The sequence below is a fragment of the Rhizophagus irregularis genome, chromosome 29 (genome assembly GCF_026210795.1).
Source record: "Rhizophagus irregularis chromosome 29, complete sequence".
Classification (NCBI taxonomy): domain Eukaryota; kingdom Fungi; phylum Glomeromycota; class Glomeromycetes; order Glomerales; family Glomeraceae; genus Rhizophagus; species Rhizophagus irregularis.
In genome coordinates, this window is record NC_089457.1 from 3,144,386 (window position 1) to 3,164,919 (window position 20,534).

Here is a 20,534-nt window from a genome sequence, read left to right on the forward strand (position 1 = left end):
CAATAAATGAAATTTTGTCATTATTTCATATTGAGAAACAGAAAATTTTTGATAGATTCAATAATAACTAAAAATCCGGTTGATAACCGGCTTTATTACCTTAGTAAAAGTGTTTTCTTCTGTAAAATTATGACTAAAAATGATATATTTTACTATTAGTTAAAAACCAGTTGGTGTTATAATTTATTTAACAAAACTCAAAATTTTATTATAAAGATACCTGAAATATGTCCTTATTGTGATGAAAAGTTACCATCTCCTTTGCCCAATAAGTTAAAGGATTTATTTATGAATTTTCAAGGAAAAAGGTTAAAAGCCGTGGAGCAATTTGAATTTTGTCATGCTCATATAGGAGAAATGCAAATCATTCCAGATGGTATTAAAAAAGGTTATCCAACAGTGATAGATTTCAATTCTATTCCTAAAAGAATTGAAAATTTCAGTACTGATCTATTGGATATTTGTAAAAAGAAAGTCAAAAGCTTTTATGTGATAATTTTATGAGAGAATATCGTGATAAAGGAAAAAACAAAATTAATTCACCTATGAGTCTTATGAGCCGAATTGAAAGTTTTCAGGTAATTTGAATTTTTTTATTATATTAATATGATATATATACATAAATAATAAATAATCAAGTTTCTTTTATAATTATCTTAAAATTAGCCTGGTTATTATGGTCCTCGTGGTGCTATTGTAATTGCAGAAACTTTAAGAAAGCTATTTATTGATACTAAAATTTTAACAAAATCTCTAACAATACCACAAACACCAATGGAATATTTGCAAGAAGTTCTTATTCCTGAAGCAGCAGTTAGACTTATTCAAGAAGATAAAGACATAACAGCTGAAAAAACACGTGAAATTATGTTAGAGAGTGTGAGATTTGGGGAATATGTTCATAATGATGAGAATCAAGAAATGTAAAGGGTTATGTGCAGAGATTTTTAATAGATAGAACGCTGAGTGAATTTGGAAATATTAACAGTAAATAAAATATTTGATAAAAAATTTTTTTGAAATTTTCTTTTTTTTGAAAAAATATAATAAGTTTTTTTTTAAAAAAAAAAGTTTAATAAAGTCATTTTGCCGTTAAGTACGTTATTTTACATAATATTACAGCTATTTTTAGAAATAAAGCATATAATTGTACACCCTCAATGTACCTTCAAAAAATCATCGTTCCTGTCGTGATTAGTCGGCACGTGATGATGTACAATGATAACTGCACTCATATCCTGCTATCATTTCTTTCGCTACTGATAAACTTTAGAACAAGCCACCGAGTCTATTTTATCGGTTATGATGAGGTTTTTACAAGTATATACCCCAAATAAACTCTTTCAACTTTTTTTAACTTACTTCCTTTTAACTTGCATTTGTTCATTCTTATTTGCAATATCATGGAAATTGAAAACTCGTTCAATTGTTTATTTCTAGAAAACTACCTTGTAATTCCCATTCCCGTTTACAAAGATAATAAAAATAATAAGTTCTTTAAGTCATATGATGATGAAAGAATCTCCGTGAGCATATTCACAGTTGCACTACTTAAGGAGTATATCTGTAAAAAGAAAAAAGTTGATAATTTGAAACTCTGAAGAGTCAATGTCAAGAAAAGCGTGATCAGAAAAAATGTTTCTACCGAAGAAAACATTGTAGAAAACTTCAAGGAAAAGAAATGGAACCTGAAGAACTGTTTGAAGAATACTTTCAAGATGAATTAAATTCTAAAAATTTTAATGCATCTAACATCCACATCATCGCAACCACTGGTAAGTGTCTCTCAATGTTTAATCAAAATTTACGGTTGAAAAAAAAATACCTTTATTTAATTTTTAACCTTGCACTGTATCATATTTTTTTTTAATTATCTTTCATAGCTTTGTAGCCCCCGTTTTTGCTACTAGTAAGTGTCTCAACGTTTTTTGCTAATAATGTCGTATATTACTCACGTTCATTGTTATTTGCTTTCTATAGGGTTGCCCAACTACGCAGAGAAGAATATCAATACTATAATTGGTTTGTAACATTGTCAGTTTTATAAGTCGTATTTTTTGAAAACCTTCTCTTTACTATTTATTCTTGTTTCTAGATAATTTACGAAAGACTTTTCCTCATATCGATGATGTCGATAAACCTTTTTTTCGTAAACTGGCTCAGAAACTCGCCGTAATTTGGGAACGTTCACTTGACTTTTCACTCGAAACTCTGAACAACCCATACGTCAAGCTGAACCAGAGCCCTTCAATTTTCAAAATATGCCTACCCTATGGTGTTACTGAAATGACGCGTGATGGAATCGATCTTCGCTTCCCTCCTTTTGAAGCGAATACTGAAATGATCTATATGAATCCCCTATACCACGATCCGCAATTTCAAGAGACCGTTAATTTGGTGCGAAATAAAATTGAAAATTATGAACAAGATATTATTGTGCTTGCTGGAGTCAGAAGGGGGGAAAACGTCAACCACATTTGCCATTGCTGCAGAACATTGGGCAATACATGTAGACTGTTCCCATATTATTTCAGATTATAATAATCAATTATCTAGTGAACTCGTTGCAGTTAAAGTAAAATGTCCATCTTTCAATAATATCCCACTCCAGGAGTTGGCACTTCGCAAGCTCGACATAGTATTCGCCTCACGTGTATTAATACTAATCAAAATGTATGTAGAGCAAAAAATCAAAACACCAAAGGATTGGCTATTAGCACAACTTTATGGTTTAGATAAGGATAGTATAACCCTTATTTACGAAAACCTGTCAGAACTAAGCGCAGAAGAATTTTCGTCACTTATACGTTTCATCAATAAATGTCTTAATATTGGACGGATCCTCTTTATCCAAGATGAGGCGCAATCGCAATGTCTTTGCCGACCTGAATTCAGAGAATACTTTGGAGGCAGTGAAATAAACAGACCATGGAATTTTTTGCAGGCCTATACTTTTCACATGGTCACTTCCAAATTTGAAGTTACACACACATTATTTCTGGCATTATTATGCATATGTCAAGCGGACTATCCCTAGTTACTAGTGTTGGAAAATTTGATGCACCTCGAAAAGTGCATCTTGTGTTGAAACTCCCTTATCTCTCACCTGATGATGTTATACGAGTTCTAACCACTGTAATCAACGTAGATGGAGCTAGTCCTGAAACTCTTTCTTATTTAAGAAATATTCCCAAAGGACGCCCCCAAAACTGTGCGTCGTTTATAAAAATGCTAACCAACTGATCAGAACTGCTAAAAGATAAAGATGATGAATTTGTTAAAACTAGTAAGAAATGGTTCGAGCAAATGTCTAATTCAATAGCAGGATATTTGCGCAATACCGCCAGTACTTTATCAATCAGAGGGTCGACCTAAGGGAGGCAATTGTTGATCTTATTTGTTGCCGAATTATTAATTCAGAATCGGCTGGTGCTGAATTAATTCAACATGGGATTCTTCCTATTCATTCGCCACCTTTCATTACCCTTAATCCTCACAAAATTGACTCACTTTCGTTCAAAGTCAATGGAGACTTAGAGTCTTAGATTATTATGGCCATTGGAAAATATTTGAAGTTAGATAACAATGTAACTTTGACAGATATTTATGTTAGTCACATTTTACAACGTCTTAGAACCCCTCAGTCATTTGGTAGAGCTTGATGATGCTTTTGCATCAGCAATTATTTCTAAATGCGGTTGTAGTATGCTTAAAGAACTTAAAAAGTGAACTGATGATTCACATTTCAAGTTTCCAGAATGGATCATGCCTGGAATTCGGTTTGTAATGGAAACAAATCTATCAAAAGCTGTTCCACTGTATGATTATGTTAATGACATATACAAATCAACCAAGTACCATAATCATGCTATCCAACCACAGCATCATGCAGGTTCTGATCTTGTACTCTCTCTTGTAGATAAATCAAATAAATCAAAAAATGTGGTATTGTTATCGTTGAGTTCCATTATTTATGATAAAAATGTTCCAACAAGCAAGGTTCAAATGCAAGCTTTAAAGGCATGCATGGAGTTCCAGTACATGGAAGAAAATGAAGAAAAAAAAGAAAAAAAAAGAAGAGGCGCAATAATAAAAAAGAATCTGGATCCCAGAATAAGAAAACGAAGCTAGATTTTGATCAATACGCTGGAGAGAAGGGACGTGCTGAAATTGGCCTTACTAAAAAATTTCAAAAACTTCAGAAAAAGGATATCGTTGTTTAAGGTTGGTTGCCATAAATAACGATTATTATATATCGAATTACAACCTTTAGCGGTTGTAATATTATAAACATAAGTTGTAAATTGGCTGTAAATACTACACTATTGTGATTAGCTAAAAGATGGTATTTACTTGACTTTTGGACTTACAACTATTTACAAAGACCAACATTATCGTTATTGATAATAATGATAATCCGGATTCTAATGGAAATGCAAGTTTTCTTTATGATAATGCAGATTAGGATGATTTGAATTACAATTTAGAATATGATAAAACTTTCAAGGATTAAAGTATCTGGAAACCCTAAATTTACGGAACTTACATAATTTTTTGTGCAAATCTAGTAGTTTTCAGTGATGATACTAAAAGAAAAAATATGAAAGTAGGGAAATCATCGTAATGGGATCAGTTTAGATTGGAACTAATAAAATCAAATGATTTTTCTTAATATTTTATTTATAAATTATGCTACAATGAAAGAAATTATATACAAGTAATACGGCACTTTTTTATTTGTCAAATAAAATAAATACACGATTATTTTATGCTAAGTCATAAAAATCTAGTTTGATTTTTTTGCAATAACCTCGCCCTTTTTATTTCTCTCTACTTGACTACATTAAAAGCTAAGCCTGGCTTTTGTGCTTTACCCATTAATCATCGCATACAATGACATTACCTTTCATATACAATAAATATCAGCTTCAATAGTTTGAATATTAATTATCAAGTAAAATAACATCGTGATCATTGTTATTTCTCCATGCTATACTAGTCAACTGAAATATAAACCTTTAACTTACTGCATAAATTTCTAAGGTATAGCATCTAGGTTATAGCATTCAGAACAGTGCACAAAATCTATTCAAATTTTGCCAGATTTTTCAAAGGTTTTGAAATATCTGGTAAAATTTTTTAAGTAATAAATCTTGAATGATTTCAGATATTTTACTGCAGATTTCAGTATTTTTCAGAAGATTTCTGGAATTTTTCTAAAAACTTTTTGTGCACTGATTCAAATGGGCATCTTTAAAAATTATTTCTATATTGTATTGTGTGACACCATAATTGTTTCACTAACTTCCCAGGAAGGCAGGAACCTAATGAAAATAAGCAACTGTGACCTCTTAGATCTAAGAATTTATATATTTTAAAGTCCACTATTATTTTCTTGACAAGATTTGAATCATAATTTCACAAAATATTACTGTATTGTTTATTTCTTAAAATCAATTTGAAAAATATACATAATATTTGATAAAACATTTTCTATTGAATATTTACAATTAATTTCTGCCCAAGTTTTCATTTCATTCTAACCTGGAAATAGATCCTATAAAATAAGTTCTTGGAAAAATTAATAAATAAATTAGATTCCTTCTAATTAAAGTCACAGGTCAAAAAGTGTTAAATCAGTAATCAATCAGTCATCAATCGGGTATCTGATTTGTACCTGATTGGTAACTGATTGCCTCAATCAGATACCAATCGGGCTGCCCGATTGGCATCTGATTTCTGCCAAAATTCGACACCAACCGGGCAGTCTGATTGATGACGGATTGATATACCGATTGGTATCAGATTGGTGACCGATTGGTGACAGATTGGTGACAGATTGGTGACAGATTGGTGACAGATTGGTGACCGATTGGTGACCGATTGGTGGTCTATTTATGGTCAATCGATGGTCAATTTATGGTCAATCGATGGTCAACTTATGGTCAATTGATGATCAACTTATGGTCAATCGATGATTAACTTATGGTCAATTGATGGTCAACTTATGGTTAATCGATAGTCAATTTATGGTCAATTTATGGGTTAATTTATGGTAGTAATCACATAACCAATAATAAAATTTATTACAGCACATTATAATATTTATTAAAATTATAAACTCTATAAATAATAAAATACATAGTGTCTTTATTTAAATAAAAACCATTCATAATCTTTTTTAAATACTTTATACTACATACAAAATGATGTAATATTTGAAAACAGATGTTAGAATATAACTGATAAAGTTAGTAATATTTAATAAATAGTAAAGTGTAAATATAAAAGTTAGTAATCATAGTAAAATACAAATACAAAGTTAGTATTATGAAGAGTTTGATAAAAAAAAAGAAAAATACGTGATGATGTTAGTAAAATATAAAAAAAAAGAATAACATTAGTAATATAAAATAAAAGAAATATAACGTTACATTAGTAATATTAATAAGTGATAAAGTTAATATTATAAAATAAAATATAGTCAGTACAATAAATTTAATGACAAAAATACAATAATTAATATACCTGTAAAATGTAAAGAGAGTAAGAAAAAAACAGAAAAGAAAGAGCGTGTATATTTTTTGAAAAATAAACAAACTCGAGTTTGGTAATTTATATGCATGTTAAGATCAGGTCACGTGCATAAAGATCAGACTGAATTTTAATTGGTTAATAATAGATATAATAGATAAATATCGCATCTCCAGAAACTGAAAATTTCAAATTTACTTGTCTCATAATTTTACCTTATATATAGTGACCTTTTAAATTTGTATTAAATTTTACCTTGACTTTTGGAGACCTAAATTTTTTTAAAATTGTTTAATAATATTAATTTATTTAATATAAATTTAATAAAAAGTATATTATTTTTTATTTAATGTTCGAATTCTAAAAAAAATTTCTATTAAAAATATCTCATACAAATTCTTAGAAAATTTCAAAAAAAAATCTCTATTTCCTATACGAATCTTAGAAAATCTCAAAAAAAAAATTTTCTATCAAAAATATCTATACGAACCCTAAAAAATTTTACAAAAAAGAAATCTCTATCAATCAAAAATATATTCCATACGAACCCTAAAAAATTTCACAAAAAAAATCTCTATTAAAATATCCCATACGAACTCTTCCTAAGGTTGCTTGCCAAAACCTCTCCAAAATCCTGCGATAAATTTCGGCAAGATTTTACTATATGTTTACTATAGTTTCGGCAGGGTTTCGGCAGTTTTGGCAAATGGGGGTTTCAGCATTTTGGCAAAGTTTCGGCAGGATTTTTAATATGATTTAATATAGTTTTGGCATTTTCCGTATAGGTTTCGGCAGTTATTAAGAAGGTTTCGGCAAGCAACCTTAACTCTTCCCATACGAACTCTTAGAAAATCTTTATCAAAATATTCCATATGAACTCTTCCCATACGAACCCTTAGAAATCTCAAAAAAAAAAAATCTCTATTTATCAAAAATATCCTATACGAATCTTAGGAAATCTCTCAAAAAAAAAAATTTTCTATCAGATATCCTATACAAACCCTTCCCATATGAACTCTTAGAAAATCTCTTAAAAAAAATTTTCCATCAGATATCCCATATAACCCTTCCCATATGGAGTTTAAAGAGTTTTGAACTGGTTTATAAAAACTGTATAAAAAAAAATATTTTAAAACATGTTATTAAACCCGTTGTTACCCCTAGTCACGTGTAGAGTTACAACTTACTGCGCCAGAAGATCATGTGGAAAATTAGGATCTACTGTGCCCAACTGTGCCAAGCCGACCTAGCCGCAGCCTACTTAGCCTATTATTTCTATTATATTTATTATATTAATTATATTTAATATAATCGATATAATTATTTTATTTATTATATTTAATTTATTTATTATATTTATTATATTAGTTATATTTATTATATTTATTATATCTTTATATGTAGTAACTTTTATATAAATAACGTTGGTATTTTCCCTCGTTATAAGTTTAGTTCCTTCAGTTCAAATTAGTTTACCTTTAGTTCCTATTAGTTCTTATTCTTGTAATTATAAAGTTCTATAATAAAGTATAACCTTTTACACTATAAACGAACTCCCTATTTTAAGCGTGTCTTGTTTGATTGGATTTCAGTTATAGTTAAACGTACTTAATCTCCCTAACTGCAAATCATAGTTAATCTATTCAACGTATCGAATTGATTAACAAGTGGTGATTCCTGCCCGGTAAAAGGCTATACTGTGAATTAACAATTGATTTCCTTTCTCAGACGAACTTAAGAATACTTGCAGACGAACTTGCAGACGTAATTTCTTTTCTCAGACGAACTTGAGATACTTGCAGACGCACTTGCAAACGAAATTTACTTTCTCAGACGTACTTGAGATATTTGCAGACGTACTTGCAACTTTTGTGTATGTTACTTGAACAACAAGAAGCGACTTCAGTCCAATATCTTATTCAACACTTCAATCGCGAAATTCCTACTGTAATTGATCATTCGTGCACTATTTGCTATCCTACACCTCAAACTGTAACTATACAATTCAGAAATTTTTGGAATTGGTTAGAAACATATTATCGTGCAGAAACTTTTACTCTATATACTGTACAAGCTCTACCTATTTATTGTGCTGCTTTTCAAAACGACTCAAATTCTACTAAGCCACCCCAAGTAGTTGACCTTGCATTAAAAATATTACTTAGTATTTCTTATTTTGTGCGTCCAGACGTATTAGAAGATTTAGTATATTACTTCTTAAATTTTACTTTTCGAACCAATTATTTTAATAACCCTGTCACCCCTGAATTAATTAACACTTTTAATGCTGATTTAGTTACTGCTAATAATTATCCATTATCTAATTATCAAGCCCCTCCAAATAACCCCTTATTAAATAATCCACCTGTTAATCAAAATAATAACGCCAACATGAATGAAGGTCAGATGAAAGATCTTATGAAGTTAGTTTGGGGAGCTGACCCAATAAATAATACTAACCCCAGAAATGTTGGAGACCTTTTGGAAAATACTTTGAATAATAATACAACTGCTATTACTAATGCTTTACAAAATAATCTTAATGCCATTAACGCTCTTACAACTGCCAACCAAAATCGTACCACATCTAAAGTTGTAGATGTTCCCTTTTTCTATGGACGTGATGATGAGGATCCATACGAATGGTGTCGACTCTTTGAAGCTGCCTTTGCAGCTAATGGATGGCCAGATAATCGAAAAATTGCTTTAGCCGCTGGATTTCTTAAGGAAGCTGCCTGAGATTGGTATGAAGAGGATAGAGGAAATATCAATCAATGGCATATAGATGCCAATGCAAATAATTTTGATACCCGACTTATAAACTACTTTGCAACTGCTGCTCGAAGAAATCAATGGACCAGAGAATTGCAAAATATTAAACAAGAAGACAATGAATCAGTAGAAAACTATTCTCGATGTTTTAAAAAGTTGTTAAATAAAGCTACACAAGGAGAAGCTTTAGCCGCAAGATACCAAATTAACTACTATATTAATGGTCTCAAGCCCTTCTTAGTTGGACAGGTAGTAATTGGAAATACTGATACTTTGGAAGCAACCATTACCCGAGCCAAGTTAGTAGAATTAGGTGTAAATACTACTCTTTTAACTACAACACCTGTAACTACTAGTACTGCAGAACCTATTCCAACTACTACTACTACTACTGTTAAACCAGCTCCACAAGTAGATGGAATGGAAGCATTAACAAAACAAATGCAACAACTCGCTCTTAATTATGCAAATCTTTCATCAGTTTTAATGGTTTAACAAAGCACTCCTCGAAATACTAGACCTAGACCTAATAATAATAATAATCAAAATCATCAAAATGGTCAAGCCCCTACTCAGAATTCCTTCAATCCAAATATTACTTGTTTCAGATGTGGAAATGTAGGACATATTTCCAGAAATTGTCAAATGGGAAGAAATACCAATAATGGAAATATTAATGGTAACAATAATAATAATAATCGCCCTCGTCAAAGAGCACCAGTTACACCTATTAATTATGCAGATGATGAAGCAGAAATTTACTATGATGAATATGAGGATGAATATGAGGAAGAATGGGAAGAAGAAGACGAATATGAAGCATATGTTACAACTCGTTCTAGATCTGTTCCATACGAGATATCTTCTCCTAGAGGAAAAAGAACAAGATTTTCAGAATCTCGAAAGGAAGACCAATTACGTACCCAACCTATTCCTCCAGTAACTCCTTCTACACCTATGGATATGGATGCTACAGCAGAACCTTCAACAAAAAGAAAAGTAAGAACCAAAATGGTCCCTGCACCTATTGAAAATGTCAATGAATTTGACATAGCTAAATATATTAGTGACCTACCTTGTGGTCTATCTATTGGACAAGCTACAGCTCAACTTCCTGTTTACAGGAAAGGATTAATTCAAAGTATGAGGAGAAAGCGTGAAAAGATTGATAACAATAATTATATTGGAGAAAGTTACTATGGAGACTCCAACTCAGAAGAAGAAACTCCCATTACCGCTGCTAAATGTGAATTTCATATTAACCAACAACCAGTTATTGCAGTAATTGATAGTGGAGCTGCAGTTAGTATTATGACTACTGCTATGATGAAAACTTTGAAATTAACTATCGATGGACCTTCAGAATATGTAATTAAAACTGCCAATGGAACTAGAGTTAGATCATTGGGAGAAATCCAAAATTTACCCCTAAAAGTCAGAAATTTAATTATTAAAACCAATGTTCAAATCATAGAATCGAGCGACAGTGTTTTCATTCTAGGAAACAACTGGATGAGAAAGGTAAATGCTGCTCTTGACTGGGACAAGAAGACATTAACTATCAGATACAATGGACGATCCACAACAGTCCCTGTGATTTTTACTCTCCCAAAACCTATTAAAATGAAGCAATCATTTGAGTATGATGACGAAGAGGAATATGAGTCTGAAGAGTTAGAAGAAGCTCAAATTTATATGTCTGATTTTTCTGGTTATTCAACAGAAGAATCCCTTGAATTTAACCCATGGGAAAATGAAGTATCTCCTGCCCACCAAAATAATGAAGATGAAGAATTGAAAGAATAAAATCCTGCCATTTATTTAGCTCAAGCAGAAGTATATAGTGGAGAAAAAGTCAATCCAGATTTACATTTAAAACTGTTAGACTACCATCAACAAAGCCAATTTCAACAACTCTTAAATGACTATGCAGATATTTGTGCTAAAAGCCAAACGGAAATTGGAAAAACAAATGTAATTAAGCACAAAATTATTACAAAAGATGCTACTCCTATCTCTCAACCACCCTACAGATGTAATCCTAAATATAGAAAATTTTTACAAGGAGAAATCACAAGAATGGAAAGTTAAGGTCTTATACGAAAATCAGCCAGCCCTTGGGCTTCACCTGTAGTAATTGTTGATAAAAAAGGAGGAGAAAAACGTTTATGCATAGATTATCGCAAATTGAATGCTGTCACCAAAGCAGATGCTTACCCATTGCCTCGAATTGATGATATGCTTGAATCTTTTAGTAATGCAACATGGTTTACCACATTAGATTTAGCCAGTGGTTATTGGCAAGTAGCCATGGATCCAGCAGACGTTGAGAAAACTGCCTTCATTACTCCCTTTGGATTATATGAATTTCTTGTAATGCCCTTTGGTTTAGCTTATGCGCCTGGAACTTTTCAACGATTAATGAATAGAATACTCCAGGAGTATCTAGGGAAATTTGTAGCAGTTTATTTAGATGATGTAATCATTTACTCAAAAGGAACCTTAGAGCAACATTTGGATCACCTTAGACAAGTATTTGAAACTTTTAGACGAGCAAATTTGAAGATTAAACTTAAGAAGTGTTATTTTTGCCTTGGAAATATTCATTTCCTGGGACATGTAGTTGGACGAGAAGGCATCCGACCTGATCCAGAAAAAATTGAGAAAATTAGAACTTTTCTGGTCCTAACAAATTTAACACAACTTCGCTCAGCATTAGGCTTATTCTCCTATTATCGAAAGTTCATCAAAGATTTCTCAAAAATAGCTAAACCAATGTTATTACTTTTAAAGAAGTAAACCCCTTTCATTGGACTGAGAAACAACAAACTGCATTTGATTATTTGAAGGAAAGATTAATTAAATCCCCAATCTTAACATATCCTGACTTTGAACAACCCTTCATTATCCATACAAACGCATCTGGAACCGGACTTGGTGCTGTGTTATCACAAATAAGAGAGGATGGAAAAGAATATGTAGTCGCTTATGCCAGCAGATCTCTGAATAAGGCTGAGTGCAATTACCCTATAACTGATCAGGAATGTCTTGCAATAGTGTGGGCTATCAAACACTTTCAACACTACTTAGGATTGAAACCTTTCACAATTGTTACCGACCACTCTGCTCTAAAATGGTTAAAGACATCCAAAATCCCAAAAGGCCGCCATGCGAGATGGGTCATGGACCTTCAACAGTATGACTTTAATATTAAGCATCGAGCGGGAAAAGCAAATGCAAATGCAGACGCATTATCCAGAATGTTTGAAGAAGATAATCAAACTCTTAGTTGTTTCATGATTTCTATTGAAAAAGAAAAACAAACTAATGCAAATGAAAGCTTTACTCCAGTACATGAAGAGTATAATGCAGATTCAGAAGATGATTATACCGATAGAACTGCTCAAAGAGCTATCGATTTGCTAAATCGTTGTAATAATTTATTATACGATATGCAAAGTTACATTGAAGAACGATCAGAAAATAGTTCTCCTATCAATATTATTTCAGGAATTCGATATGATTTCAACAACCCCAATGGACCTCATCCAGAAGATTGTATTTGTAAAGTTTGTCAACCTCCTCCAGCCCGTTCACCATCACTATATAGTTGCTGTAATGAGATTATTTGTCGGTGTAATGAAGATAACTATTCAATTGATACAGAAGAATATAATAATTCATGGGAAAGACAAATGTATGGAAATGTATTCTCTGATTATTCAGAAGAAAATCAGATCAATATTGAAGAATATATCGCCTGGACCATGTATGGTATGGATCGTCAAGCTCTAGAAAATATGTATTTGGAAAATATTAAAATTAAACAAGTAATCGCCGGTCAACCAATCAATCATGGTGGAAGTCGTTGTACCATGGAATGTGATACAGAAAATCATCACATGCATACATATTGTACGATGTGCAAGAAGAATTTATTTTATGGAACTACTATACATGACTGTATCATTGGATTCACTTTAGGAAAAATTAGGCCAGATATGAATCCCAAATTTCTTATTAATAATCAATGGTGGAAAGAACCTCAAGCAGTACAACTTGAAAATAATATCAATTATCTTAAATATATCGAACGATTAATAAATGATTTACCAGTTCACAAAGTATCTTTGGAACCTTTCATTGCCAATTTGGACTAAAAGTCCACCTCTTTTACATATTATAATTAACAAAGTATCAAAAGGTGAAAGCGAAAGTGTCCGCATCGTGACGAGATAGCCTAAATTTTCAAAAATAAATATCGAACATTACAATAACATATATAATTATTTAAAATATAATCAAGTACCTTCTACATTAAATAACCAACAACAACAACAAATTCAAAAACAATCAGTATATTTTATTATCAAAAATAATTTCATTTATAAAAAGGATAAAAAGAAACAAAATAATTTATTACGAGTGATTAGAAGACATGAATTGGAACCAGTTCTTTTTATGTTTCACAATGATCCTACTGCTGCGCATTTTTCAGTCGACACAATGTTTGACAAAATTCAATTAAGATATTATTGGCCACAAATGTACAATGACATCAGATCTTATGTCATGTCATGTGACTCTTGCCAACGAAGAGGAAAACAAAAGACAAAGTTACCTTTACATCCTATTCCAGTAGAAAGTCCTTTTCATCAAATAGGAATAGATTTTGTAGGACCTTTACCTATAACTACTAATGGAAACAAATATATAATTACAGCAATAGATTATTTAACAAAATGGCCAGAAGCACGACCTGTAAAAGAAGCTACTGCAGAACAAGCTGCACTTTTTATTTATGAAGAAGTAATTTGTCGACATGGATGTCCAGCAAAAATATTATCAGATCAAGGAACTCATTTTAGAAATCAAATAATTGAAAAATTAATGGAAAAATTTCAGATAAAACATTTATTTTCAACGCCATACCACCCTCAAACAAATGGACTTGTAGAAAGATTTAATCGTACTTTATCAGAATCTTTAGCAAAATTATCAACAGATCATATTGATAATTGGGATAATTATATTGTACCAATTTTATTTGCTTATCGTACTACAAAACATTCGACTACAAAAATCGCACCTTTCTTTTTATTATATGGACGAGATGCTAAACTACCAACTGATTCATTAGAAAATAATGGAAATCCAACTTTAATAAATCACATAGAAAATTTAGTTGACCAACTACCTCAAGAAATCGAAATAACTAAGACAAATATTGAAATATCTCAACAAAAACAAAAAGAACGACATGATAGAAAATTACGTCATCAAATAAAATTTTCTATTGGAGATAAAGTCTTATATTATGACGCAGCAAAAGAAAAGCAATGGACTGGAAAACTAAATTCAAAATGGAAAGGACCATACTATATTCATCAAGTTGGAGAAAAAGGAGCGTACAAATTACGAACTATAGATGGAAAAGTCTTACGAACTCCTGTAAATGGAAGTTTATTAAAATTGTATCACGATCGACAAAATTGGGAACCAATAATTGTAGTATAATTAGTCACGATTAAGATCTACAACTCGTGGCAAATAGTTAATTTTACTTAGTATGATTTACAAGTGTTACAGACGATCAAAATGAATTTGTGACACAATGCCCCAGAAAAATTTATTAAAAAGATGAAAAAAAATTTTAGAAATTTTATTGCGAAAAACTTAATGAAAAATTTGTTACAAAAATATATTGGAAAATTGTAGAGAAAATCAAAAAGAGGAAAATTTTATTTAATCAACTTCTTCATAATTAGGATTAGAAGTAGAACCGTTTGACAAAATTATATTACATTCCTCAAAAAGCATTTGTTTTGCTTCTTCAAATGCTGCTTCAGCACGACCTCTACTACTCTGCAAGCTTATATTATGTGAAATTAATTGACAAACTCCTTCTTCAAGACCTTCTATTGTTCGTCGCTGATCAATGATTAATTTTTGGGCTTCCCATAATTTTCGCTGCTCTTCAGCCCAGATTTTATTATGGAACTCAGTATCAAGATTTTTATGAGTCCCCATTTCCAGCAAGTTTTCAAATTTTTCTTGAAGATCTTCTTTTTCTTCCTTAGCTTTCGTAAGGTCCTCTATTAGAAATAAAAATGGAGATTTATGGTCACTCCAAGTTAGTTAAAAACTAAGTGAATAAGGTCGATAGTACAAAAAAAGTTCTACAGGTAGAGGCCTTTCAAGACTTAAATATCCTAGAAGTACAAGTACCCCGTCTACAAGCTGCACAAAATCAACCTTTCAAGAACCGGATATAAGGTCAAAACCCTGTCTACAGGCAATTATACCGTTTAAGAGACATCTTAAGAACCTTGCGTACAATACCCACCTTCAAGTTGACGAACTTTCATCTTACGCGCTTCTTTAAGTCTTTGAAATCTTGCTCGAGATTTCTGACGTGAGGTATTAGATCGACAACAGGTCATGATAGATAGATTGATAGATAGATAGATAGGTAGACAAAGAAAATTTTAGAAAGATTTTGGGATAATATTAAAGATTTTACGTGAAGATAAGAAAAAGAGAAAGGGAAAAATTTAGACCTTATATAAGAAATAGGCACGACGCGAAAACACGTTAAGATCAGGCACAACAAAAATATCACAAAAAATCACGACGTGAAAAATTATGAAAAATGTGGATGCATAAGACGCGCAAAAATCATTTTTGAAAATATTTCTGGAAAGTTCTAGAGAAAAATGTGAAGATATTTTTAGAATAAGGAAAAATAATCTTAAAATAGAAAAATGCGGTTAAATAATTTAAGCGCTAAAAATAACTGATAGATGTGGTGAAACATGATAAGTAATACAAAAATCTCATCAGAAATAAACAAAAATCTAATCAGCAAAATGATCTACAAAAATTTAAAACATATATATAGATGCGGATAAGTTGACAAAAGAGTTTAAACCGCTTGAAGAAAAATGGATTTTTCAGAAATACTAGAAGATATTCAACAAACTACTTCAGAAGAAATTAATTTTCCACCACCACCCTACATGGAAGATGAAGATTTCCAAGTTAAATTTTCTGCAACTTTAAGAAGTGTAACGAAGTCAATACGACTAAAGGACACACAATTGGCGATGATTAACTCTTTCTATTTGGGACAACTCCTAGACCAACTATCAACTCCTAGCGAACGATTAAAATACAAGCATAAGATGTCGCTACATTATGCAACAATTGTAGAGAAAACTTTTGATATTTTTGAGTTTTTTCCAGAACAAATCTTAAGGACGAAGAAACTGGATGTCCAAGTTATTAGAAAAATTACCAGACCTCAAATAAGGAGACTTAGAAATAATTTATTGATTTTCGCAGGAGCTGCAAATTAAGAAGAGGAACCTGTTACCCCTAGTCACGTGTAGAGTTACAACTTACTGCGCTAGAAGATCATGTGGAAAATTAGGATCTACTGTGCCCAACTGTGCCAAGCCGACCTAGCCGCAGCCTACTTAGCCTATTATTTCTATTATATTTATTATATTAATTATATTTAATATAATCGATATAATTATTTTATTTATTATATTTAATTTATTTATTATATTTATTATATTAGTTATATTTATTATATTAGTTATATTTATTATATTAGTTATATCTATTATATTTATTATATCTTTATATGTAGTAACTTTTATATAAATAACGTTGGTATTTTCCCTCATTATAAGTTTAGTTCCTTCAGTTCGAATTAGTTTACCTTTAGTTCCTATTAGTTCCTATTCTTGTAATTATAAAGTTCTATAATAAAGTATAACCTTTTACACTATAAACGAACTCCCTATTTTAAGCGTGTCTTGTTTGATTGGATTTCAGTCATAGTTAAACGTACTTAATCTTCCTAACTGCAAATCATAGTTAATCTATTCAACGTATCGAATCGGTTAACACCGTTATTGAAAAAATCTAATCCGCTAATGACTAAATATTATACAGGTTCGGAAATATAAACAATTTTACCTTATTATATACTGAAAACCATCTTGGACTAATATTTGATTTTACCTTATAGAACCATTACAAAACTTACCGGAATGCCATATCAAAAGGGCTGAGAAGTCGTCTAAAAAAGATAAAAGAGATGGAAAGGAAAAAAGAATGGGAAAGGGGAGACGAAGTGTAGAAAGGGATGGAAAAGGAATGGAAAAGACGGCGAAAGTGTTGGAAGAGTGAAGTAGATTTATATTCAATGGCCTAATCTCTACGAAAGTTTTCACTCATCTAAAGACCTGGAATACAAAACGTCTTGTTAAAGGAATGTTCTCACCGAATTTCACGTCTAAAGAGCTGAAAAACAAACCATCTAAAAAAAAAAGAAATTAGTTAATGTCCTTTAAAAGATAGAATAAAAAATTAAAAGAAACATCACACTCACCAAATTCCCACGTCCAAAAAGTAGAAAAGCTGTCTAAAAGATTTTTAAATAAACAAACATTAGTAATTATTTAATTAAATAAATAATCCAAGAATATTTACCCCTTACCGAAATCCATGTCCAAAGATAACAAAGAATCGGTCATCTATAAAAATGAAATAAACGAAACATTTTAATAAACGATTCATTAAAAAAGATTATTTTTTTTTTAAAAAAAAAATAAACATAACGATACCTACGTTTAAGGAGATCTTAAGAACCTTTAAATTTTCTTGTTCAAAGACTCCATAACATAATCTTCGTTAGATAATCATCATCCAATTGCCTTCACAATATATTTTGAATAATAAATTCACCAAATTCCAATATCACCATCTACAAAAAAAAAAATGAAATAATTAGTAACCGTATCGCTCCGTTATTCAAAAAACCTTCCTCACGTACCGATTCACATGCATCCAAATGTTCCAAAGCACCAGCTGTCTACGGAAGAAAAAAAAGAATAAACCTTTAGGGATTGTTCGTTAAAAGAATTAAAGATAAAAAACAATGCTCACCGAATTTGAATACCTCAACTACAAAAAAAAAAAAATTGAAACGTTAGTAAGCGTTTCGTTATAAAAAAAATTTTTTTAAAAAAAAAAAATTGCTCTGTCCCACCAAAATCAATGATCCAGAAACGTCTAAAAAATTTCAGGTTCCAGCCAAACTTCTCAATGCCTTGAACCCGCTTAGAAAAAAACAACTCTATTTTTCATTGAGATTCAAATTAGTCTAAAGGAACGAAACGCTAGTATATTTTCGTCCAGCAACCCTACAAAAAAGTAGATTCTGCTCAGTTCTCCTTTACCTCAATTCCAAAAATCTGATCATATTTTTCGTCTGGCTAATCTTAAAAAAAGAAAAAACATAAATTAAATTATTTAAAAAAAAAATCACGAAACCCTTTTCCCCGACCTTCTCTTACCTTAATTCTAAAGTCCGGCAATGTTTTTCGTCCGGCAACCCTATCAAACAGAAAAAAATAAATTAGTTTAATTTATTAAAAAACAATGAAAAAGCTTTCCCTCAGCCCTCCCTTACTTCAATTCCAAAAGTCCAGCAATGTTTTCGTTTGGCAACTCTATAAAAAAGAAAAAAACAAATTAGTTTAATTTATTAAAAAACAACAATGAAAAGCTTTCCCTCAGCCCTCCTTACTTCAATTCCAAAAGTCCGGCAATATTTTTCGTCCGGCAACACTACAAAAAAGAAAAAAATATATTAAAAAAAAAATGAAAAACCTTCTCCCTCACCCTCCCTTACCTCAATTCCAAGAGTCCAGTTTTCGTCCAATAACCCTACAAAAGAGAAAAATAAATTAGTTTAATTTATTAAAAAAAAACAATGAAAAACTCCTCTCTTACTTCAATTCTCAAAGTCCGGCAATTTTTTTCGTCTACAAAAAAGAAATTTTTTTTTTTCCAAATCGGATTATCCTGATCTAGATTACAGATCGCATCTCATCCAATTCACGAGTGACACAAATTGCAGGAAAAGAAATTGATCATCAATCGGTCAATATTATATTGTTAACCGATTGCTACCCGATTTGACTTATCAACTTACCGGCTACGAATCGGGATAACATATTTTTTTTTAAGAGAAACTTCTCTTTTTCTTTTTTTTTAGGTTGCCAGACGAATAATATGACCCGGACTTTGGAATTATGTAAGTGAAGGAGAGGAAGAATAATATTTTATTTTTTTAGGAGAAATGTTCTAACGCTTCTCTTTCTTTTTTTTTAGGTTGCTGGACGAATAATACGAACCAGACTTTGGAATTTAGGTAAAAGGAGAGTCGGGAAGTAGGTTTTTTTTATTTTATTACGTTACTAAACGCTTCTTTTTTAGGTTGCCGGACGAAAACTACGAACCAGACTTTGGAATTATGTAAAGTGAAGGAGGGAGGGATAATATTTTTTTTTTTAAGAGAAATGTTTTAACGCTTCTCTTTCTTTTTTTTTAGGTTGCCAGACGAATAATACGAACCGGACTTTGGAATTTAGGTAAAAAAGGAGGTCGGGAGTGGATTTTTTTTATTATATTCTTTAAGAAACGTTACTAAACGCTTCTTTCTTCTCTTTTTTAGGTTGCCAGACGAAAACTACGAACCGGACTTTGGAATTTAGGTAAAAAGGGGGTCGGAGAGTGGGGTTTTTTATTAATTCTTTAAGAAACATTATTAAACGTTTCTTTCCTCTTTTTTCAGGTTTCCGGACGAAAACTATGACCTGGAAATAAAAAATTTGTAAATCGGAATGCCGTTCATCTTTATTAAATGAATGTTTTTTTAAAAGCCAATCGGTCACTAATCGGCTATTAATTTGGTAGCTGATTTTCTTTCATTGATCCAATTTTACATATTAAAGTAATAAATAAAAATCCTGAATTCTTAAAAACTATCAGATATTACAAACCAATCAGTAACCAATCGGTCACCAATCGCTTATATATGTTGCATCTTTTTACAATTACTGGTTACTGATTTAATCATATATACAGTGTGAGACAAAAAAATGAGAATTTTATTTTTGATTATTAAGGCTCAATTATAATAGAAAAAATGTGTGAAATTTACTGTATTTTAAAGCTTAAGATCAGCTAATTTTATTAAAAAAAATTTAATATTATACACATTTGCCATTATTTCAATAATTAATTTACAACTTCATCTAGTTGACTTTAAAATATCGATTAGAACGATTTTTAGAGTATTTTGGCATTTCTCCATCATAAATTCTTCCAAATAATTAAAATTTTTTTGGTATTCACTTCTCCGCCTT

General features: G+C 31.0%; 3 protein-coding genes across 3 annotated transcripts; all 3 read left to right on the forward strand.

Moving 5' to 3' along the window:
- Nucleotides 1-288: 288 nt before the first annotated feature.
- OCT59_020026 (uncharacterized protein) lies at nucleotides 289-927 on the forward strand (the record flags this gene model as incomplete). The annotated part of the gene is made up of 3 exons (XM_066143912.1): nucleotides 289-388; nucleotides 472-578; nucleotides 667-927. 3 exons carry the CDS (start codon nucleotides 289-291, stop codon nucleotides 925-927), a joined length of 468 nt encoding a protein of 155 aa, XP_066005616.1.
- A 754-nt stretch (nucleotides 928-1,681) lies between these two features.
- OCT59_020027 (uncharacterized protein) lies at nucleotides 1,682-3,037 on the forward strand (the record flags this gene model as incomplete). Its single annotated transcript, XM_066143913.1, has 5 exons — nucleotides 1,682-1,775; nucleotides 1,892-1,909; nucleotides 1,981-2,022; nucleotides 2,096-2,397; nucleotides 2,450-3,037. The coding sequence occupies 5 exons, from the start codon at nucleotides 1,682-1,684 to the stop codon at nucleotides 3,035-3,037; spliced, it is 1,044 nt and encodes a 347-aa protein (XP_066005617.1).
- Nucleotides 3,038-3,765: 728 nt separating this feature from the next.
- OCT59_020028 (uncharacterized protein) lies at nucleotides 3,766-4,131 on the forward strand (the record flags this gene model as incomplete). The annotated part of the gene is made up of 1 exon (XM_066143914.1): nucleotides 3,766-4,131. One exon carries the CDS (start codon nucleotides 3,766-3,768, stop codon nucleotides 4,129-4,131), a length of 366 nt encoding a protein of 121 aa, XP_066005618.1.
- Nucleotides 4,132-20,534: the final 16,403 nt, after the last annotated feature.